The following is a 25,449-nucleotide window of genomic DNA, read 5'->3' as shown; positions in this document are numbered from 1 at the left end:
TCGGCTGAGCCAAAGTAACAAATAACAAACATGCTACTGTAAATATAAAGACATTTTATTGAATGTTTCTAGCGACAATATTACTGATACATATAAAAATACAGGTATAAATACTGTGTAAAACTTCTAGAATTGTATGTGGAATGTCACTGTATTATAAATAAGTGTATAAAGTCAATGTTCTAATTTACATATTTTTGCATTAATGCAAATTCTAGACAACAAATACTTTTCTTCAGATCATTACTGTACAAAATATTGTATTTGTACATGTATATACTAGTATATAAACTAAGACGGCCAATGACTAAGATTTTTAACCAAACAGTCACTCATACTGAAATCAACAAGTTTTTCACACAAACAAAACAACAGGAATTGATAAGATACATTGAAAACGAACCCATTTTTTTCATGTGATAACTCAAAGAATGCTAGTTAAAAACAAAATGACCAAGTTTTGGTAAAATTTTCAACGTCCAAAATAATATAGAAATTAAAACACAGTTTCTGCATAGACAATGTGATGTTGGCATTTCTTGACAATTTTAAATGTATTGTTCCCTTGTAATCAGTTACTTCCCTGAATTTGACCCAGTGCTCAAATAATACTCCTGGGAAATGACACACTGTGTAATCTTTCACGCATTTTGGAAACAATTGCTCTCCATTAAATGTGTTGTCATGATAAATGGGTACGCTTTACTGTTATGTATCCTCTTCAAAGTTTATCTTTGAACTGACTTAAAATTAAAAGTAATATCACAGACTACCATATGTGAAACTATAAAAAAATGATTGTTAAGTTATGAAATTATGACACTTACAAAATATGTAGGACTACAATTACATTAAATAAATATTTCAAATCATGCATGGCTGGAATAAGCCGGTCATACATATTTGAGCTACGCCATGAGAAAACCAACATAGTGCATTGGCGACCAGCATGGATCCAGACCAGCCTGGTCTTGTTCCATGCTGGTCGCAAACGCACTATGTTGGTTTTCTCATGGTGCAGCTCATTTCATGAATTTAACTAGTAAGAAGATATATTTACCTCAAAATGTCCAACATATCATAATGATAGATTGTTAACCCTTACCATGCTAAATTTCTAAAATGAACTTGTCAATCCTTCATTTCGGACAGTACCATTACAAAAAAGATACTGTCAAACTGAATGGCAAACAGTACAGGTCATGTTCAGACTGCACAGACATGTAGCCGTGCAGTGTGATCATGATCTGCACTGGTTGTAAGGCACTCTGTTCAGCTTGATAAGGGTTAAAACAAAACAAAATGATTTTATACTGACACTTCAAAAATCTCCTATATTTTGTAATTCCATCCCAATTTCAGCCTAAAATAAATAAGTCTACCTCAAAACTTTACAATCACCAAACTAATTCATATGTTAATCTATGATTTAAAGTAAAAAACCCTATGTTTTAAGAAATAAAAAAAGAAAAGTGAACAAATAAATCATCACAAAATGGAGAGTTGTCAAACGAAAAAGGTACCTTGTTGTTTAAAAAAAATTGTGAGAACCAGAAATGATGTTACAATTCACCAACTTCATACTTCATGTAATTAATTTCATGTGACGTTTTATTACACTTAAAAATGTCTCCTTCACTTAAACTTGAGAAACAGTTGAATTTTATGAATTGGTAAAACCCTTTTTTTAAAGAATTAACCAGCTGAACCTTTTGTTTACACTGAACAGCTCACCCTTATAAAACCTACAACAAAAAATAAAACAAAGGACATACAAGTTTACAAAACACTGTATGAAACAGTTATTGGCAGACTGGGAACCAACATTTTTCCACTACATACATCATGTGAGCACAGTGAAAATGAAACATGTGAAATAAAACTCGATAAATAAATTGGAATGATGCTTAAATGCAATAACGTTATAAATCACTGCTACGACTTTGTTCAAATATTAAACAAAATACTTTGACGGACATGGTGTAAATTTACTATCAATGAACAAGATTCAAGACTGCAAAAGGAAGTTCTAAATATATGAACTTTTGACCACTGTTTTTCTTCAAGATGGACCATAACGTATCAATGACCGAATGTTTCTGTATTGGAATATCGTAACAGAGTATTTGATCAATGTTAAAGGTTATTATGCCAAGTTTGGAGACCAGTCTCGAAATTCAAGCATCTGATTGGACGAATCAGAACATGATGTTGAAATTGACCAATGGCAATGCTGCTTATTCAGACAGGTCTCCAAGCTCAATTTTAAAATACTGAGCACAGAATAAAGTCTGGCAACAGTCTTTATAGGTGTACACCTATTGGTCCTAAGGAATGATGGGAAATACAAAACATGTGGCATAATTAATGTCCCTATATAGAACAGTAGGAATTCATCAAAGCAGAAATATAAATGTAAACGTTCTAGTGCACTTTAATAATATGCATCACACCGTTTCACTATCAGTACATCAACTAACGTGTATAAAACAGTAATACTGTTAAATTAACAATATCACACTATCACAGATAATACAACAACATATTCATATATATAAGAAATTGTATGTGCCAAAACATATGTTTTGAATGACTGAAAATTCTGGATGGAATAGTATTGAAATGAACTTTTGTCCAAAAAGGTAAAAGATCATCCAAACAATTTGTTTTGGATAACTACACAAATAAAATAAATTACTGAAAATAAATTAAACTATAAACATACTTTTGTCTATACGAAACACAGAAAACTAAGGACGGAAAGAGAAAAAAATCATCAAAAATGTTAAAAATTGTTTTGTAAAAATTTCTAAAAATATAAATTTATTTTACTTAAAAAGATCAAAACTTTTGATCACTTCAAATTGTAGAGTAAAAAAATCATAAAACTACATTAATTTGAATTTAAACATTACCTTAACAAAAACCATAAACAATTGGGTGACATTAAAAACACAGTGAATCAGGTATTTTTTATTAAGAAGCAATGAAACAAAATACCCTTCTCTACATTATCATTCCAACTGCCTGCATGTGCATACTTCATAAAAATGTACATATAATTTAACTGTATCTTTAAGTGTAATTGGACTGATTAAAGTGTTCATAAGTAGATACAAGTCAACAAAGATTTTTACACACTTCTAAAATAAACATCCATCTTTCAAAACCTTGCATAAAACTCAACATAACAGAAGTCTTTAACAGTTATAGCACAAGGGACTTTGACAAAATACAATAACTTTGTCATATAGCTAATAAGTCTATTCCTACTCAAAACTAAAACATTATTTCATCACAGCATTTTTAGTACTCATACAACGAACATAGTTCGCATTTACTGTACGCCATAATTCCAGTGCTCTTGCACCAACAGAACCGATTGAGCATTTTCATCACAAAACTCCATCTTCGATTGATTTTCTTCGTGCGAATTTACGAGAGAATTGTTCATCACTCATTTCCATTGGCGCTATGGAATCGTCGTGACCCTTTGGAAGTCTTGAAGGCGGTGTCTGAGGTCTCCTATGGGGACTTTTTGATGGTGTATGAATACGGACTCGGTTGTTGTTATTGACCTTCTTTCTTCCCGGTGACTTTCTAGCATTTTCAATATTCTTCTCCAATTCTACGACCTGCAAAATGTAAAAAAAAATGTTAAAGACGGAGAATTTTTTGTTTTGTCTTTTTATAAATATTTCCTTTAGAACAACCAGAGTATATTAAATAGATTTAAAAAAAAAACAATTATACGATGGTAGCTATGTGCGGATGCAAACACTTGTTCCAAGTATGAACCACTATAATTCATAAAATCCTTCAGAATCACAGAACATTACCAAGCAAATTAATATCCGACTCAGATCGACAGAATCTGTCTGTGAGAGGTAATGAAATGTGCAACACCTCTCTCACCAGCTTAAGTGGAATTCTGTTACAGTAGAATCAAATGTACTCCATGATACCAAAGGATCATGTTCTAGTTGCAGAAGGACGTAAGTACAGACAGACTGACAAATGGAAGAACAATGCCAAAACCAATAGCCCTCTACTTTTGGCAATGAATAATAAAGATATAACAGTAAGTGCACATTATACCTGTTGATGATTCAAGTTGGCCACTTTGATCTCATTTTGCAATGCTCTCATGGTGTCTTGTAATCTGTAATTACAAATGGTACTAGTCTTTCAACAATTTTAACCCTTACCCTACTGAATGTCTATAATGAACGTATATTGCTTTCAATTTGGACAGTACCATTAACTGTTAAAAGGGGTGCTTACCTAAAAGATACTGACTGAATGGCGACCTGTGATGATCTTGATCAGACTGCAAGGATGTGCAGGAAAAATCAAGACAGTGTTATGGTTCTTTACCTACTTCCTTACATATCATAAACAACACACAAATTTTCAAAACTTTAGCTCATACAATATATAAGACAAGAGCTGTCACTAATGGTGACAAATGCCCCCGCAGTGCCTTGACCTTTGACCTGGTGACCTTGACCTTTGACCTGGTGACCCCAAAGTCAGTAGGGTCGTGTACTCAATAAGTACTATCAGCATGTGAAGTTTGAAGGTCCTGTGTGCAGTGGTTCGCGAGTAAAGTGCCTTCATGCAAAAAGTTAACGTTGTTACTAACGAACAGATGGACAGTTGAAAACTAATATGCCTCCCTTCATGGGCATAAAAAGTGGACATAAACTAAATTTTTAACCCAGAAACATTAATATTTCAGGTACATTAAGGGCCATATTATGATAAATTGCAAGAGAGTTGTGGTTCTTGGGCCACTTCTTGTGACGATAAATACATGTGTAAAGCTATAGCTCTTATAACTTTTAACCAATGCCAACTATGTTGACAAAGTGAAGACAATATCCTAGAAATTGTTTATTTTTTTCAAAATATGTTACACATTGTCAAAAAATTGTAATAAATTGCAACTGTAAAACTAAATGTATGTAGTAAAAAAGATATTCCATATAAACTTCTCTGCTTCAGGTTTGCAATATGAATACATGGGACTTGAAATTATCAAATAAAGTAAACAATTTCCTTACCTGATGTATCTTTCTTCAATTCTAGCTTTTTCTTTATCCTGCAATGTAAAAAAAATACAGAACAATTATTCATCATCATGGGATACTAATGCAACAAAGCTCATTCACAACTACATTAAAATTTTGGTATCTGGTGAACTAACTGGTATATTAATGCACAATTCAACTTAAAACTTTGAAAAATATTTGCTACAGTTCAACTAATGCACAATCAAATGAGCTGTGCCTGAAAAAGGTGTCCTAATGTTAGCAAAACAATTTTGTTAATAATACACTGTATCTTACACAATATGTATTATCAAAAATATTTTCTCTTCTGTGTGACTATAATGCACTGATCTTTGAATCTATTATTTGATCAACCTAATTTGTGTGGGACATTTAAAAAACTGGCATTATTAATAAGTCATACAACATTCTAAAGGTCACCAGGCAGTAGGATCTTTTTGAAAGATATCCTTAAAATGTCAGGTTTCAGTTATTCCCTACATAAAATTCTTGCCCATGAATGTCTTTAACTTTCAGAATTTTACAAACAGTTGCTTTTATGCTAACAACAATATTCTGAAAGATTTATAAGAAACGATACATCAACAAACAAACTTAAAACAGATATTTTATCAGTTCTTGGTGTCCTAATGATTGAACAAGAATCTGAAACAAAAAAGTTGCATTCTATATTCAATGATTCCATAATTGGACTTCTTCAGAATAGGTACAGTCTTACTTCTCAAAGGAAATCAAGGAATAATCTTGCCAAGGAAAAGAAGAGTGATATTTAAGGTTTACTGAAACTGTTTCTCTATACTAGGTAATCATTAATCTTCCTGTGGAATTAATTTTGCAGTTGTGTCCATTCATGAAATACGATTCCAGTTAACAAAAAAAAAATTCTCATTCATTTTAACTTCAAAAGCTGAAATGCATGAATTCATATCCCCAAGAAATAGCAATTCTGAGCAAAAACCAAGAGTTTTCATGTCTTACCCTCATGCCCTCTATATCAGTATGTTTACAGTATAAGAAGTCTTACACTCATGCCCTCTATATCAGTATGTTTACAGTATAAGAAGTCTTACCCTCATGCCCTCTATATCAGTGTAAGAAGTCTTACCCTCATGCCCTCTATATCAGTGATTATCTGATTTACAGTGTAAGAAGTCTTACCCTCATGCCCTCTATATCAGTGATTATCTGATTTACAGTGTAAGAAGTCTTACCCTCATGCCCTCTATATCAGTGATTTTCTGATTTACAGTATAAGAAGTCTTACCCTCATGCCCTCTATATCAGTGATTATCTGTAATATCTTTACAGTGTAAGAAGTCTTACCCTCATGCCCTCTATATCAGTGATTATATGTAATATCTTTACAGTTTAAGAAGTCTTACCCTCATGCCCTCTATATCAGTGATTATCTGATGCTTTTCATACTCGTGCTGTTTGTGGGTCTCTGACTCACGGATCTTTCTCAGCTCCAGCTCATCTGTCAGATCCAAAATGTGATCCTGAAAAGCAACAGAGTGAACTGTGGTCAATACTGTATGGAAAGTGTAATTAAATGGGAAAATCTCTAAACAATTCTCTTCATATTCATTTTTTAAAGGCTAAAACCTGAATTTATCACCTAAAACATTTACAGTGATTCCTGGGTCTTATATTTTTAGCTCTTCCAAAAGTGACCTCAAGCTTGGCTCGAAAACAAGCTCCCAGAAGTTAAAGGCTTATACAAAATTCATGGCCATGCAAGATTTTTTTCCTTTGGCAGTTCAATTTAAAGTGTACACATAAGGTCTTCTAAATATTAAAAGTTACAAACTTTAGTTTTCTTTTTTTCATGTTCACTAAGTCTTGTTAGAATGACACTACATTTCTATTTGTATACATGAAAAAAGTCTAACACATTTCACACCAAACAAGAGGACCATGATGGTCCTGAATCGCTCACCTCTTCCCACATGATCCAGTTTTGAGTATGACGTCGTTTTTTCTATTATTTGACATAGTGACCTAGTTTTTGAGCTCATGTGACCCAGTTTTGAAACTGACCTAGATATTATCAAGATAAAAATTCTGACCAATTTTCATGAAGATCCATTGAAAAATATGGTCTCTAGAGAGGTCACAGGGTTTTTCTATCATTTGACCTACTGACCTAGTTTTTTAAGGCAAGTGACCCAGTTTCAAACTTGACCTAGATATCATCAAGGTGAACATTCTGACCAATTTACATGAAGATCCATTCAAGGGTATGGCCTCTAGAGAGGTCACAAGGTTTTTCTATTTCAAGACCTACTGACCTAGTTTTTGATCGCAGTTGACCCAGTTTCAAACTTGACCTAGATATCATCAAGATAAACATTCAGACCAACTTTCATACAGATCCCATGAAAAATATGGCCTCTAGAGAGGTCAAAACGTTTTTTCATTATTTGACCTACTGACCTACTTTTTGATGGTATGTGACCCACTTTCCAACTTGCCCTAGATATCATCAAGATGAACATTCTGACCAATTTTTATGGAGATCCATTTACAAGTATGGCCTCTAGAGAGGTCACAAGGTTTTTCTATTTTTAGACCTACTGACCTAGTTTTTGACCGCACATGACCCTGTTTCAAACTTGACCTAGATATCATCAAGATGAACATTCAGACCAACTTTCATGAAGATCCATTGAAAAATATGGCTTTTAGAGAGGTCACAAGGTTTTTCTATTATTTGACCTACCGGCCTAGTTTTTGAAGGCACGTGACCCACTTTTGAACTTGACCTAGATATCATCAAGATGAACATTCAGACCAACTTTCATACAGATCCCATGGAAAATATGGCCACTAGAGAGGTCACAAGGTTTTTCTATTATTTGACCTACTGACCTAGTTTTTGATGGCACTTGACCCACTTTCGAACCTGACTTAGATATCATCAAGGTGAACATTCTGACCAATTTTCATGAAATATATGGCCTCTAGAGAGGTCACAAGGTTTTTCTATTTTTAGACCTACTGACCTAGTTTTTGATCGCACGTGACCCAGTTTCAAACTTGGCCTAGATATCATCAAGATGAACATTCAGACCAACTTTCATACAGATCCCATGAAAAATATGGCCTTTAGAGAGGTCACAAGGTTTTTCTATTATTTGACCTACTGACCTAGTTTTTGACGGCACTTGACCCAGTTTCGAACTTGACCTAGATACATCAAGGTGAACGTTCTGACCAATTTTCATGAAGATCTTGTGAAATATATGGCCTCTAGAAAGGTCACAAGGTTTTTCTATTTTATAGACCTACTGACCTAGTTTTTGACCGCACGTGATCCAGTTTCGAACTTGACCTAGATATTATCAAGATAAAAATTCTGACCAATTTTCATGAAGATCTTAAGAAATATATGGCCTCTAGAGAGGTCACAAGGTTTTTCTTTTTAGACTACTGCCTATTTTGAGGCACATGACCAGTTTCGACTGACCTAGAATATCAAGGTGAACATTCTGACCATTTCATGAAGATTTTTGAAATATGGCTCTAGAGAGGTCACAGGTTTTTCATTTTTAGACCTACGACCTAGTTTTGACGACTGACCCAGTTTGAACTTGATTATATTCAAGGTGAACATTCTGACCAATTTTCATGAAGATCCATGAAAATATGGCCTCTAGAGAGGTCACAAGGTTTTTCTATTTTAGACCTATGACCTAGTTTTTGAAGGCACGTGACCCAGTTTCGAACTTGACCTAGAATTTACCAAGATGAACATCCTGACCCATTTTCATAAAGATCCCATGAAAAATGTGACCTCTAGAGATGTCACAAGGAAAAGTTTACGGACGCACGGACAGATGGACGATGGACACTGCGCGATCACTTTGTGACACGTGAGCTAACAAAAAATGCTAACATAAAGTTACAACACGAAAAGCAACAAAGATATCTAATTTTTGAAAATTATATAATTTTATTAAGTTACAACCAAAAATTAACTTTTGTACCACAAAATAAGATACTACAAAATTATATTAATATGGTTCAAAAACTAGAATTGTGTCCATAGGACACGGATGCCCCCACATACTATGCCATCCTCTATGCAGCAAAGACTATCATAGAGTTGCAACTCCAGTAAAATATTCACAGAAAAAAATCCTTCCTTAATGGTCATCTGCACATTAAGCTTGTTTATCTGTATAAGTTTGAAGCAAATAAGGCTAATAGTTTTGGACACACAAAACTTTTCTCTATTTTCCATATAGCAAAAACTATCAAAGGGCAATAACTGATAATAGTCACAGAAAAAATCACTTTCTTTACTTTCATCTGCACATCTAGCTTGTTCACCTGTGAAAGTTTGAAGCGAATCAGGCTAATAGTGTGGAAGGAACTGGAAACACAACATTTTGGATGTACGTACAGACAGATGGACATACTGGACAGCAGCAACGCTATATGCCCCAAACATAAATGGGGGGGGGGGGGGGGGGCATAAAAAGTTTTATCAGTTAAGCTTGCTATATTGCTATAATAAATACATGTTGCATTTTTTTTGTACTTACGAACAATTTCAAACACCACTGATTTTACGATATACAATTTCTAAACTTTTAACAAATGTCCATGTTCTAAATCTTCTATTTAAATGCATGTTTTTCAGATTTGTTTCAAATTCTCAATCAAATCAACAAAATTTTTATTGGTCCAATAACATCTTTCTAGTTTTTTTGCATTAAATAAAACCCTAGGTCCCCATACAAGCATTATTTTAGGCATGTGAGGGCACCTGGAGTGCATCCATACAATAGTTTGATGGCTTCCTCATTTAGAAAAAGGTCTGCAGTCCTTGCAGTTTTCCAGCCTACAGCTGTGAGGGGCGAGTGATTAAAATGCAGCTTTATTAACCACTCTACCACGGTGGCCTCTCTATTCATTTATACATTGCATTACCACTATTCATGGCAACTTTGGATACCATACCAAATTGTTAAAAAGTTCACCAAACCACAAATCAGAAAACATCACTCTTTCAAACAGTACATATATAAACTAAATTTTATCTAAAATAATAATCAAAAAACTTGGTTAAAAGTCTTCAAATATCTATCTATGAAAACAGAACACAGCCCTCACTTTCTTTTCATCTTTAACAGTATTTCCTAATCTGATATCTTCCTCTTTCTCAAAATACCCTAATTTCTGTAATAAAATTTCACAAAATAGCTTAATTTCTGTAATAAAATTTCACAAAATTCCCTTTTTTGATATGAAACTTCACAAATTTTCAAAAAATATTATCTCCTTTTATCTTGCCAATATTAACTTCTACAATAACTTTTGTCTTTCATTTTTAATTCATCATTTTAAACTGTATAATAAGAGGTTTGTTCACCAGCAATTTCAAATATTACTATAAAGACATCTCTATAAAAATATTTACAAAATATAAAATATCCTGAAAATTCATTCTGCACCACACACTTACCTCTAAAACTTCCACACAGTGCAGATTTTCTATTTCTCTCTGTGCAAGTTCTGAAAAAGAAATAGATTCATACCTATAACCAATATACCATAACAATTTCTCAGCAAGAATATACAGGTAAACTTTGTTCGCTCAAACTCAGATACTTAAACAAGAGGGCCATGAAGGCCCTGTATCGCTCACCTGACCTATTGACCTAAAGATCATCAAGATTAACATTCTGACCAAGTTTCATTAAGATATGGTCATAAATGTGGTCTCTAAAGTGTTAACTAGCTTTTCTTTTGATTTGACCCAGTGACCTAGTTTTTGACCCCACATGACCCAGATTCGAACTTGACCTAAAGATCATCAAGATTGACATTCTGACTAAGTTTCATGAAGAAACAAACATAAATGTGGCCTCTAGAGTGCTAACAAGCTTTTCCTTTGATTTGACCTAGTGACCTAGGTTTTGATCCCACCTGACCCAGATTTGAACCTGACTTATAGATCACCAAGATCAACATTCTGACTAAGATTCATTAAGATATGGCCATAAATGTGGCCTCTACAGTGTTAACTAACTTTGACCTGGTGACCTAGTTTTTGATCCAAGATGACCCAATATCGAATTTGTCCAAGATTTTATTGAGGGTAACATTCTGACCAAGTTTCATTAAGATTGGGCCAAAATTGTGACCTCTAGAGTTTTAACAAGCTTTTCCTTGGATTTGACCTGGTGACCTAGTTTCTGACCCCAGATGATCCAATATCGAACTTGTCCAAGAATTTATTGAGGGTAACATTCTGACCAAGTTTCATTAAGATTGGGCCAAAATTGTGACCTCTAGGGTGTTAACAACTTGTTGACGACAGACGACTGACGGACACAGGGCGATCACAAAAGCTCACCTTGGAGCACTTTGTGCTCAGGTGAGCTAAAAACACCACCCTTCGCTCAAACTCTTTGTCAGGTCCCAAATAATTATAATAATGTATATTGTTCCAACGCTGAACTATCAATAACTAGAGCTATCACTAAAGGTGATGAATGTACCCCCCACATGCACTGACACAGTACATTGCAATTTGACGCACACAAGATTGCATAATTATGTGGACTGTATGTATATAGACTGTATGTATACAGTATAGTAACAAAAAACAAAGTCCCATAACTATGCAGAATATTTATCTAAAAGAACGTAACATGCACCATGCACAACTAGGGTTGATACTGATCACGTGTGTGAAGTTTCATTAAATTGTGTGCAAGGGTTCGGATGATTAGGCACGCACAAGATTGCATATGCAGACTGTATGTACATAGTATGTGAACAAGAAACAAAGTCTTGTAACTCTGCAATTTTTGTCGTTGAAACAACCTAACATGCCCCATGCACAAGTACTGTTGTTACTGATCACTTGTGTGAAGTTTCATTATATTGTGTCAAGGGGATGAGGAGAGATGGTGCGCACAAGATTGTGTCTATGTATATAGTATAGTAACAAAAAACAAAGTCCCATAACTCTGCAAAAAAAATTTCTGAAAGTACCTAACATGCCCCATGCACAACTACTGTTGTTACTGATCACTTGTGTGAAGTTTCATTAAATTGTGTCAAGGGGATGAGGAGAGATGGTGCGCACAAGATTGTGTCTATGTATATAGTATAGTAACAAAAAACAAAGTCCCGTAACTCTGCAATTTTTTTACCTGAAAGAACCTAACATGCCCCATGCACAACTACTGTTGTTACTAATCACTTGTGTGAAGTTTCATTAAATTGTGTCAAGGGGATGAGGAGAGATGGTGCGCACAAGAGTGTGTCTACGGACAGACAGACGGACGGACAGACAGACGGACAGACAGACAACCTGAAACCAGTATACCCCCCCTTACAACTTTGTTGTCGGGGGGTACAACTAGAACTAATTTTGTTTGTCCCATCAAGTTTGCATGAACCAAGTTTGACTGTATGGTGAAATCATTACAATTCGTGGAGAACTACTTTTCATGGATTTTATAGATATTAATAATTTCAAATCCACAAATTCATGCACAACCATGTCACTGTTCTGGAAATAAATCAGTATCATTTAAGTTGATAATTTTTCATAATTAAGATATAAAAAACAGCCAAATTTCATTGATAGTTTACGTCAAATTATAACTGTGTGACTAACATAGTAAATATGTTCTGCAGACTAAAACTTTTTATAAATACAGCCTCACACTTAATGAATCAATATTTAACTTTTTATATATGGAAAAAAACCAACAGCTAAAAATCAAAAGTATTTTCTGAACTTTGAAAAAAGTGAAAAAAAAAATAGCTAAGGCCATGACAACTTCCCAACTATAATGGTGGAGGAAGATCCTTTACTTCTGACAAATGCAGAAACCTGACGAGAACCACTGCTTTACACAATCAAAATAAAATGCTGAACGCAATCTTTGAAAACAAAAAGAACTGACCTTGTTTGGCTGCTGCGAGTTCATCAAGTACTTCCTCTCGTCTGGCAAGTTCCTGTAGCAAGTACTTCCTGTCTCCTTCATTGGCAGTGAGAGCATCCCGAATATCCTTGCGTAACTTCTGCTCATACTTGATCTTCTCTCGTATCTGATTTCGTAGCCATTTCATTTTTATCTGAAATAAAAATTTCAACAAAAATGACATCAACATTTTGTGGATAATTGGCTGGACTTAAAACCTTATCATATCAAAGGTAATTTTCTAAATAAACTATGTCTGCAACTTTTGTTCTACTTTTTAATTACTGTTTCTACAAAATTGAATTATTTTTGTTTAGGCTTCATTATATGTAAAAGTTGCACTTTAGTAAGTGGATTGTATTTCATGATTTTTTTTTTTGTCCTGGAGGCAAAGCTTATACTATGACAACTCGTTTAGGACAGCTTTTTGAAACAAGAGGACCATGATGGTCCTGAATCGCTCACCTCTTCCCACATGACCCAGTTTTGAGTACGACGTCATTTTTTCTATTATTTGACATAGTGACCTAGTTTTTGAGCTCATGTGACCCAGTTCTGAACTTGACCTAGATATTATCGAGATAAAAATTCTGACCAATTTTTATGAAGATCCATTGAAAAATATGTTCTCTAGAGAGGTCACAAGGTTTTTCTATTATTTGACCTATTGACCTAGTTTTCGAAGGTACGTGACCCTGTTTTGAAATTTTCCTAGATATCATCAAGGTGAACATTCTCACTAATTTTCATGAAGATCTCATGAAAAATATGGCCTCTAGAGAGGTCACAAGGTTTTTCTATTTTTATACCTACTGGCCTAGTTTTTGACCGCACATGACCCAGTTTCGAACTTGACCTAGATATCATCAAGGTGAACATTCAGATCAATTTTCATGAAGATCCATTGAAAAATATGGCCTCTAGAGAGGTCAAAAGATTTTTCTAATTTTAGACCTACTGACCTAGTTTTTGACCGCAGTTGACCCAGTTTCAAACTTGACCTAGATATCATCAAGATGAATGTTCAGACCAACTTTCATACAGATCCCATGAAAAGCATGGCCTCTAAGAGAGGTCACAAGGTTTTTTTATTATTTGACCTACTGACCTAGTTTTTTAAGGCACGTGACCCAGTTTCAAACTTGACCTAGATATCATCAAGGTGAACATTCTGACCAATTTTCATGAAGATCCATTCAAGGGTATGGCCTCTAGAGAGGTCACAAGGTTTTTCTATTTCAAGACCTACTGACCTAGTTTTTGATCGCAGTTGACCCAGTTTCAAACTTGACCTATATTTCATCAAGATAAACATTCAGACCAACTTTCATACAGATCCCATCAAAAATATGGTCTCTAGAGAGGTCACAACGTTTTTTCATTATTTGACCTACTGACCTACTTTTTGAAGACACATGACCCACTTTCGAACTTGACCTAGATATCATCAAGATGAACATTCTGACCAATTTTTATGGAGACCCATTCACAAGTATGGCCTCTAGAGAGGCCACAAGGTTTTTCTATTTTTAGACCTACTGACCTAGTTTTTGACCGCACATGACCCTGTTTCGAACCTGACCTAGATATCATCAAGATGAACATTCAGACCAATTTTCATACAGATCCCATGAAAAATATGGCCTTTAGAGAGGTCACAAGGTTTTTCTATTTCAAAACCTACTGACCTAGTTTTTGATGGCATGTGACCCACTTTCGAACTTGACCTAGATATCATCAAGACGAACATTCAGACCAACTTTCATACAGATCCCATGAAAAATATGGCCTCTAGAGAGGTCACAAGGTTTTTCTATTATTTGACCTACTGACCTAGTTTTTGAAGGCACGTGACCCACTTTCGAACTTGACCTAGATATCATCAAGGTGAACATTCTGACCAATTTTCATGAAGATCTCATGAAATATATGGCCTCTAGAGAGGTCACAAGGTTTTTCTATTTTTAGACCTACTGACCTAGTTTTTGAAGGCACGTGACCCAGTTTCGAACTTGACCTAGATATCATCAAGATGAACATTCTGACCAATTTTCATAAAGATCCCACGAAAAATGTGACCTCTAGAGTGGTCACAAGCAAAAGTTTACGGACGGACGGACGGACTAACGCACGAACGGACGACGGACGCTGCGTGATCACAAAAGCTCACCTTGTCACTATGTGACAGGTGAGCTAAAAACAGTTTAATAAGTACGACAATAAAGTACCTTTGATTTGGTATAATGAACATTTACACAATTTTGTCTACTTACCTTTAAATCAGCCAGCAAATTTCCATTTAGAGCACCTTTAACAGCACTAACAGTCTGAAATGGTAATAAATAATACTTCATTATTCAATGTTACCTATAACATAACATTGAGACCAAAGTCGTTTTTTTAAATACACGACAATAAGTATTCTTTGAGAAAAATGTCTGGGGCATAGCTAGACAAGAATATTTGTGCAGGCCTAGTCTCCTTGGGGGTCCCTGAGGCATATTTCCGAGGTAACTGATTGTCTAGAATGATTACAAGTATCATTTCCCAGTATAATCTATCTTATTAAACCAAATTTAATGTTTGATTTAAAAAGTTTTGTTGGTTGTTTTACATGGAAATTTTACACAGGCCTGGGTCTACAGTACCTTCATGCAGCTATGCCAGTGGCAGTATTCCAGAACCTTCAAAATTTTACCAGTTATGAATAATTACATGACTGTAGGTCTGTCCATCAACTATTCCAAGCCTAAGACAAGCTTACAAGTAATAAACATAAAAGAAAACAATTCTTGAGCCATTATTTTCATATTATGTCTATACAGATTTTATTCCAGATACAATCCTAGAAAAGGAATACTTTTGAAAGAGTTATTTCACAGGCAAGTTATACATACCTTGAATTTTTCTATACATCCTGTAGACATTATATCCATCAAGGCATCCACTTCTGATATCATATCCTGGGCAAGATTCTGTAATAAATAACATTATATTATAAATACTATTTTGGGGGATTTCAAAGGGAACCTTTATAAAAATACTTGTTTGTTTACCAAGTGTGGGGGTTAATTTTATACCAACACAATGTAGGTTGTACAGTGACTTTCCAGATTTTCATGGTGGCAGAAGAGCCCAAGTGCCTTCAAGCATTTTTGCAGGCACGGGCAGGTACCTGGCTAGCACCACTGACCTTCCATAAGCCAGCTGAATGGCTTCCTAACATACATGAAAGAATTCTGCAAGTAAGGTTTTGAACCTATAGTGTTAAGGGTTAAGTAATTCAAAGTCAAATAAAAGTTATAAAATACAAAAAATGTCCATTTCACTAAATTTCAGTTATACATCTCCTTCAAGTAAAATAACAATGCTTTTGCTTTAAAACTATATTGTCATCTATCATTGTTTTGAGTGATATAAAATGAGTTTTTCAGGATTAATAATAGTGTAAGTACTCTTCAGCAGAAAAGTAAAGTTGCCAGTTTTATCAATTATCAGAAAGGTTGCTTTCTATCCATAGCAACATTTTGTTACTGTATTTCACATACAGGTTTTATTCTAGCCAATACTTGGTAAAAAGGCTTAACTTCTGGTTACATGGGTAACCACCTTAAGAAAGTTTCAAATCAACAAACAGGTTTTATTCCAGCCTATTCCAGGTAATAAGGCTGTAACTTCTGGTTTCCAACATGGAAAATCACCTTAAGAAAGTTTCAAATCAACAAACAGGTTTTATTCTAGCCTATTACAGTTAGTAGCTGAACGTTAGGTTTCAAACATGGATAATTACCTAAAGGAACATTTTAAATCATACCTCATATTTCCTCTCAGATTTTTTCAAGTCTGAATTCATATGGAAGATTTCATCCTCAAGTTTCTTAAATCTAGACATATCACTTTCATTTATTTGAGACTGAAAATAAAAATTCATTCATATCTTAGTTATGTTTAAAAACAATGGCAAACAATCTTAGACAGCCCATGCAAATATTTCTTTCACAGGGCATAAGTAAAGGTTCATTGAAAATCTACTGCAGTGATTACACATGTTTCTCTTAAATTGAAGGTTTGTTTGTTTTGGGTTTAAAGCCGTTTTTCAACAGTACTTCAGTTATGTAATGGCAAACAGTTAAGTTGTGAGATAACCCGGTGTTCCTGGATTCTTTACCGGTAATAACTTGTTCCCTGCAAATGATTGTCTACTTTTTTATTTGCATATATAGAAGAACTGAGCATCTTTCATTACAGAATGGAACTTGAATACTTTTTGAAGTTTCTTTACTTCTTTTTTGAGTCTAGTCTAATCTACATGTATGTGTACACACATACTCTATTGTGCAAACATCATGGATTAAAATAACCAAAATATTTCTCATTCAAAAACTAACCTGAGCTTCATACTCTTTCTTTGTATGGTCAAGACGACTCAGTAACTTCTGGTTCTCCTCTTCAAACCTATAAAACAAAGCCATAAATATAATCAACAGTAAAACTACAGAAAGAATGTCATGAAAAAATACTTATATGGCTCATACACAGAGCTTAGCTTAACGCCTGATTAGTTGTCAAAGATGGGTACTTATTTAATTAATTACTAATTACTTTTGCATATTAAGATAATCTTAAGTTAACCCATCAGAATTAGAGAAAAGATCAGCAAACCTGCATCGGATGGAATTAAATATTGATATATTCAAAACAAATATTTTTCATACCTGATTTGTCTACCCTTTTAAGTGACACAGCAAAATATCAATCTCAATTTCCCCTACACCAACTTCATTTAAAGGGGCTACAAAATGCATATCTTTTTATTGGTCAACAACTTACCTGTTCATACCCTGTTGTAAAATCTCAGCTTCTTTCCTGTATTTCTCCTCATTCCTCTTTGAGATTTTCAGACTAGATTTATCTTCAGATAACTCCATCTGCAAGTAAATAGCATTTCAAATTGTATACAAAATTGTCTTTATCGCATTGGTACAAAATTGTCTGAAAACTGATGAATTTAAAACAATTCAACCATGTACTTTAGACAGAAAAGTTCTGATGGATTCTATGTCATGCTAATACGGTTTAGGTCATATGGCAATTTTCCAGCTTTTTGATGGTGACGGAAGATATGGTGAACCTCTGTGGAACCATCTGTGTTCTGTAAACCAGCTGAATGGCTTCCTCAAATGAAAGAATTCTACATCATAAGCACAGTTGTGAGGGGCAAGTGAACCGAAGTGGACGACCTAACCACTTGACAAAAAGGTTCTGAAATATGTAGCATCATTTAGACATAGAGGTATAGAATAACTCTTCCCTCGAGAGCTTCATAGCTTGTACTTAGAAATATTTACTTTTATACAAAGAGCTTGTATCTAGAGTCTATACCCAAACAGCTCGCACAGTCTTTATCAGACTGACAAGTTTGCAACAACTATGCATAAGACAAACATATTTGCAACAACTGCAGTATACCTTAAGAGCTTGTATAGCTGCCTCATACTCTGCCTTATCTTTCTTCAACTTTCTCTGTAGGTCTTGTAGAACATGTGCCTCTCTCACCTGAAATCAGACAAGATCAAATTAAGATTAATAGTGTTACAATATTATCCAGAACAACTTAAAAATAATTTGTCTTACCTCAAGAAATGGAATAAATCAGCATCCCAGACTATAAAGCTGAATTTTTAAACCAGTCTCAAAAATATAGCATTTGATTGGCTGAATGTCAGGACAATCTTGAAACTGACCAATGGTGAGGTTCCCTTCTGAGACTGGTCTTCAAGCTTAAGTTTTGTTCTCCTGGAGCCAAACTTCCAAATTCTTAGATAAGATAAAATTTTGTTACCATTACTTCCTAATTTCAATCCCACAGTCTGCTGAAAATTCATGAAAGAAATGTTATGTGAAAAGTCTAAGTAACCATTTGTAATGATTCTATATTTTGTACTCTGAAAAAAAAAAATCTTCAACCCTGAAATTCTTGCAAAACTGATACGTGTCTGGAAAGTGTAATTATGCAGGAATGAGTACTTATTTGTTCCACAGATTATGTATAGAAAATACACAGATGCTGGATCAGCTGTATCAATCCTGGTTCTGACTGGGCCCTCTTTTTATCTGCTGTCTACCCCTTACTTCAACATATATCACCCCAAAAATAAGCCATGCATTTCAACATTCAAATCTCTCTTTCATATAGGCTCACATGCACTTCATATAAAGCTTCCATTAAAAAGGATACACCATAAAGCAAGCAAGCAAACCGTCCCAGTATAATAGTTACATACAAGTGAACAAAATAACAATAACAAACCTTTGCTTCATTTAACTCTCGTTTTAAAGTTTCTACCGCAACTCGACTGTTATCTCTCTCATCTTGTAACTGTTTCTGAACTAATTTTGACTCCTCCCTCGCTGCCTTTTCTCTGTGTTGCATTTCAATGTAGCTCTGTCTCAGATCCTGAGTATAAATTCACAGCACGTCAAAAATACAACTCTATTCATAGCAAGTACATGCACAAGAATTTTACGAGCTTCCAGTATCAGTTTATCACTCCTGTATGGTCATGAAATACCTATAAACTAAATTGGACTAATGAAGTGTTTTGTACGATCATTTTGATATTATTGGGTAACTTGGCTAAAAATGCTTTTTTTTAAAATGTGCAGTTTATGTATTATCTGTATATCTAACCCTTTGCTATACCCCCCCCCCCCCCCTTAAAAAAATGCTAAAATTCATTTTTCAATGAAATATGTAGAACTATTGTGATGCCAATGAAATCCCATTTGACAAAATTTGTTAATTTGTTTCTAACTTTAATTTCAAAAGAACAACAGCAAACTCCAAGTAAAAAATTAATAAACTGATACTGAAATGTATTCCAGGTAATTGGTACATTGTCCAGTTCATGCAATACAGGATTGATCACTCTAGCTTAGGATAGGCTGAGACACATGCATTTTCCTTAAAAGAGGGCAACTTCCAGCTTTCAACACCAAGGTGAACAAGTCTGCACAGTGACTTTGCAACATTTTCCAAACCAAACAGGTCTTATTCAGCAAAGACATCTTGTTTTAAGGCACAACTCCAACCAAATTATCTAAAGGAATATTTAACTATCTATTCTTACCCCACTAAAATTTTCACTACCTTATCAGGAAGTTTGGGAGAGAAATGGATGAAAGGATAGGTCCACTGCCAATGTGTAATGATAAGATACTTAATCTAGCATAGAAAATTACCTACTGGTATCATAGTCTCAACAGTACTTTAAAACAATGTACATGTACATCTAATTTTACATATCATCGCCTCTATGCAAGTAGTGGTTAACTGCCTTTTAATGTTGGTACAGTTAACACGTTTTTGCACTGAGGTGATAAATAATAGACATACATCATTGTTCCAGCAATTAAAATATAACTAGAGATGCTTTTGAGAAAAGCGCATGTCTCCCACAACTGCCCCTATGAAAAATGTCTAGTGTCTCTAGATGGCTTAGATGAGTGGATCCAATTAGACGGTCTGGACGAGTGGATCCAATCAGTAATTCAAGGGCCATAAATCAAAACAGCCTGGGCGGATTTGGCTAGTTATCGAACCTGGCTAAGGTCTTATGGCCAAACACATTTTGTTCAAGTTTGGTGAAGTTCGGATGAGAAATGTTCGACTTAGAGAGCGGACAAGAGTAAAAAGGCAGTTTTTCAGTAATTCAAGGGCCGTAACTCCAAAATGCCTGGACCGATTTGACTAGTTATCGAACTTGGCCGAGGTCTCATGGTCAAACACATTTTGTTCAAGTTTGGTGAAGATCGGATGAGAAATGTTTGACTAGTGCGGACAAGAGTAAAAAGGCCGATTTTTCAATAATTCAAGGGCTGTAACTCCAAAATGCCTGAACCGATTTGGCTAGTTATCGAACCTGGCTGAGGTCTCATGGTCAAACACATTTTGTTCAAGTTTGGTGAAGATCGGATGAGAAATGTTCAACTTAGAGTGCGGACAAGAGTAACAAGAGCTGTCCGTAAGACAGCCAAGCTCGACTATTCGAAATATTGACCCAGAAGCAGGAAAATATTACCCAAAAAAGTTAAATATCAAAAGAGTTTTAAGTTCAAAAGGGGGAATAATTTGACCAAAATGCATATCAGTTATGGGACTTGCTGCTATCAACTAGATTTATAACCCTGAAGGCACATGAGAAGTTTCAATTCAATATCTGCATTAGTTTTGGAGATAGAAACTTGCATGTAAAACTTTAACCAGAATTTTCAAAGTCCAAAAGGGGGCATAATTTGCCCAAAATACATGCCAGAGTTATGGGACTTGATCCAGTGAGGTTAGTAATTGATCTAGAAAAAGAAAAAATAAGTTTCAAATCTATATGCCTTTTAGTAATAACTGTATGTACTTGCACGCAAAACTTTAACCAGAATTTGCTAAGTCCAAAAGGGGGCATAATTTGGCCAAAATGAAGGTCAGAGTTATGGGACTTGATCCTATCAACTAGTTTTATAACCCCGAAGACACATGTGAAGTTTCAAATCAATATCTGCATTAGTTTTGGAGATAATAACTTGCATGTAAAACTTTAACCAAAATTTTCTAAGTCTAAAAGGGGGCATAATTTGCTCAAAAAACATGTCAGAGTTATGGGACTTGACCCAGTGAGGTTGGTAATTGATCAAGAAAAAGAAAAAATAAGTTTTAAATCTATATGCCTTTTAGAAATAGTTGTATGTACTTGCACGCAAAACTTTAACCAGAATTTTCTAAGTCTAAAAGGGGGCATAATTTGGCCAAAATGAAAGTCAGAGTTATGGCACTTGCTGCTATCAACTAGTTTTATAACCCCGAAGACACATGTGAAGTTTCAAATCAATATCTGCATTAGTTTTGGAGATAGTAACTTGCATGTAAAACTTTAACCAAAATTTTCTAAGTCTAAAAGGGGGCATAATTTGCTCAAAAAACATGTCAGAGTTATGGGACTTGACCCAGTGAGGTTGGTAATTGATCTAGAAAAAGAAAAAATAAGTTTTAAATCTATATGCCTTTTAGAAATAGTTGTATGTACTTGCACGCAAAACTTTAACCAGAATTTTCTAAGTCCAAAAGGGGGCATAATTTGGCCAAAATGGAAGTCAGAGTTATGGCACTTGCTGCTATCAACTAGTTTTATAACCCCGAAGACACATGTGAAGTTTCAAATCAATATCTGCATTAGTTTTGGAGATAGTAACTTGCATGTAAAACTTTAACCAAAATTTTCTAAGTCCAAAAGGGGGCATAATTTGCTCAAAATACATGTCAGAGTTATGGGACTTGACCCAGAGAGGTTGGTAATTGACCTAGAAAAAGAAGAAATAAGTTTCAAAGCTAAATGCCTTTCATTGATGGCTGTATGTACTTGCATGCAAAAACTTAACCAAGGTGTGACGCCGACGCCGACGCCGACGCCGACGCCAGGGTGAGTAGAATAGCTAGACTATTCTTCGAATAGTCGAGCTAAAAAGGCAGATTTTTCAATAATTCAAGGGCTGTAACTCCAAAATGCCTGGACCGATTTGGCTAGTTATCGAACCTGGCTGAGGTCTCATGGTCAAACACATTTTGTTCAAGTTTGGTGAAGATCGGATGAGAAATGTTCAACTTAGAGTGCGGACAAGAGTAAAAAGGCAGATTTTTCAATAATTCAAGGGCTGTAACTCCAAAATGCCTGGACCGATTTGGCTAGTTATCGAACTTGGCTGAGGTCTCATGGTCAAACACATTTTGTTCAAGTTTGGTGAGGATTGGATGAAAAATGTTTGAATTAAGTGCAGACAGGAGTAAAAAGGCCGATTTTTGGTAATTCAAGGGCCACAACTCCAAGACGCCTGGACCGATTTGGCTAGTTATCGAACTTGACCGAGGTCTCATGGTCAAACACATTTTGTTCAAGTTTGGTGAAAATCGGATGAGAAATGTTCGACTTAGAGTGTGGACAAGCTTTGTGACAGACACACACACACACAGACACACACACAGACTGGAGTAAATCAATATGTCTCCCACACCACTGTGTGGTGGGAGACATAATTTTGAATAGCAAAAGCTAAAATGATAGGTCATAATTATAAACATTAACACTCTTTATCTTTGAAAAAATATTAAAAGAGGATATCTTGTCTCTTTACTTTTCCTTCCTTAAATTGATTTTAAATCAAGATCTGAGGAGAAAAAAAGGTAAATTATTAACACCTGTTTACTTATTTCAACAGTTTTCATTTGCATATAAAATAGGATCATTTACTATTTTGATGTTGTGTTTTTACAGAGAAGAATAGTAAGAAAGGTCTAGCAACTTCAGAATAATACAGCTGATATTTTCTTAGAGAACATACCGATTGTCTGTACATCTGAAAAATATAAAAAATTTCATAGAAAAAAGTGCAGTTAACAAAAGTGCAACATACATGTATTTTTCCCTTAGCCTCTGATAATTCTGCCGCAGCCTGACCCTTTGTGGAACTTAGATCCTTCAGTTCTTGCTGTAAAGAAATAAACACAAAAAACACTGTATGGTGCTACAAGTGGAAATTCTAACATTGCTTGATCTGCTTTCAGTTTGGAAAAGAAGTAAACTGAGCATTGTATAGACAGTGATAAAGATTAGGTTTGATGTACAGATCAAGGACAGACATCAAATAATGCCTCATACAACAAGTTTATTAGCACAGTTTCAATATAAATCATGTTCTATCATAATATTTTCATGAGAATGTACAAAATAAAATCATGGCCTTCATTTCCATTTATTATCCGATGCACCATGGTTTATGTTATTTAAGATGCTTAGATATTTAACCATCAAAGCTACAGCTACTTTTGGTTAACTCTAACACTTGTAAACTTTCAAAACCGAAAAATCTCAAAATGTCTAAAATTCAGTAATAGTCTTGCTAAATATTTTGTTTTAAAATATATGGTTTTTGCATTAATTTTATCAATAATTCAAATGATTTTTTTGGACAAAATTCTTTTCAATTCTTTAACAATCTTATCAATCACTGGTACATACCATTTCTGTAAATAGGCATTTTAAGTCCATAATTACAGTGAATGGAAATAAAGTTCTCCTTTATTATACTTTTTTTTTAAACAGGCAAAGAAACTTAGCATGCAAAACTAAATGGACACAAGTAAGAATTTCCACATTCAGCTTATAACCCTTTTACCAGTGCAACATTAATCAACATTCATTGCTCTATATTTCTAGGTGTAAGCAAGGTTTCAACAGGCTGACTTGGTTTTTATACAATCTCTTCAATGTATCATCACTCAGTGAATAGGGTTGGATTCTTCTTGGTGTTATATATAAAATTAAACCTGGTGCCTGTATGACCCTGCTTTCTCAGTGAACTTAATTTTTTCCTTCCTTTTTTTTTAACTAAGACCACTTCTACAAAGTTAATTTTAGTTAGATAATGGTTCCAAGTTAAGGATAACATTCCTTGGATTAGTCAAAATCAGCTGAAGAGTACATTACAATGTATCTTAATCTAGGCACATTTCTTAATTGCTCAAAAATACTTTGTTTGTTTGTTTGTTTTGGGTTTAACGCGGTTTTTCAACAGTATGTCAGTCGGCGGGCAGTTAACCTAACTAGTGTTCCTGGATTCTGTACCAGTACAAACCTGTTCTCCTCAAGTAACTGCCAACTTCCCCACATTAATCAGAGGTGGAGGACTAATGATTTCTGACACAAAGTCATTTATCAAATAGTCATGGAGAACATACGCCCTGTCTGAGGATCAAACTCACGACCCCATGATCTGTAGACCAACACTCTACCTACTGAGCTAAGCGGGCAGGCTCAAAAATATATTGTAATGCATCAAATTCATAAGGGCCTTAAAATACTACAATTTAATTACTTTTTAAAACGGATTTTCATAGCTTAAATTATCCTGCAATGCAGTAGCTTTTATGTGCAAACCTTCACCCTAAAGAAGTGACTTTGACAAACCTGCAGTTGGGCAGCCTGATCCTGAGCAAGACAGTGTGCCGCTTCTACCGCTGACAACCGATCCTCGAGACGGTTCCTCTCCTCCGATACCTGAGCTATACGAGACTGCGCGTTATGTAACTCATTTTCCAACTGTAAGCATATAAAAATATTTATCGGAGGATTCTAAGATGAAATCTTACACAAAAAATGAAACAAAGAAAAAATGTACACACTTCAATGATTGAAAACTTTCCTTCATATAAACCAGTCAAATAAAACTTTTAGCATCCAGTATCTCCTGATCCATAAATAACACTTGCATTTATAAAATATGCAGAGAAAAAGATACTATGTAATAACCATAAATATGGGACCTCAAAGACGAACTTGACCTGCATTTCATGATGTTACACCTGTGTACCAAAATTT

The 25,449-nt window shown here is 34.7% G+C and overlaps 1 protein-coding gene across 5 annotated transcripts in view; it reads right to left on the bottom strand.

Annotated features, from left to right (window-relative positions):
- Positions 1-37: 37 nt before the first annotated feature.
- Positions 38-25,449, bottom strand: part of LOC123536986 (centrosomal protein of 128 kDa-like) — a 47,934-nt gene continuing 22,522 nt past the window's right edge. For 2 of the 5 annotated variants that reach the window (XM_053548338.1, XM_053548311.1), the window contains 16 exons: positions 25,039-25,170; positions 23,486-23,560; positions 19,338-19,484; positions 18,497-18,583; positions 17,858-17,955; positions 17,416-17,482; positions 16,842-16,940; positions 15,925-16,002; positions 15,301-15,354; positions 13,010-13,181; positions 10,549-10,598; positions 10,197-10,262; positions 6,458-6,574; positions 5,067-5,104; positions 4,099-4,162; positions 38-3,635 (listed from right to left, as the gene is read on the bottom strand). In XM_053548338.1, the coding sequence (XP_053404313.1) occupies positions 3,396-3,635; positions 4,099-4,162; positions 5,067-5,104; positions 6,458-6,574; positions 10,197-10,262; positions 10,549-10,598; positions 13,010-13,181; positions 15,301-15,354; positions 15,925-16,002; positions 16,842-16,940; positions 17,416-17,482; positions 17,858-17,955; positions 18,497-18,583; positions 19,338-19,484; positions 23,486-23,560; positions 25,039-25,170 (1,584 nt within the window). In that variant the 3' untranslated portion in view covers positions 38-3,395. Of the gene's footprint in view, positions 3,636-4,098; positions 4,163-5,066; positions 5,105-6,457; positions 6,575-10,196; positions 10,263-10,548; positions 10,599-13,009; positions 13,182-15,300; positions 15,355-15,924; positions 16,003-16,841; positions 16,941-17,415; positions 17,483-17,857; positions 17,956-18,496; positions 18,584-19,337; positions 19,485-23,413; positions 23,429-23,485; positions 23,561-25,038; positions 25,171-25,449 lie in introns of all 5 variants that reach the window. The other 3 variants (XM_053548341.1, XM_053548329.1, XM_053548320.1) reach the window with 3 other exon arrangements.

This window comes from Mercenaria mercenaria, chromosome 1 (genome assembly GCF_021730395.1).
Source record: "Mercenaria mercenaria strain notata chromosome 1, MADL_Memer_1, whole genome shotgun sequence".
Classification (NCBI taxonomy): domain Eukaryota; kingdom Metazoa; phylum Mollusca; class Bivalvia; order Venerida; family Veneridae; genus Mercenaria; species Mercenaria mercenaria.
Note: the sequence above shows the minus strand (reverse complement) of the source record. Positions and strands in the feature narration are given on the sequence as shown.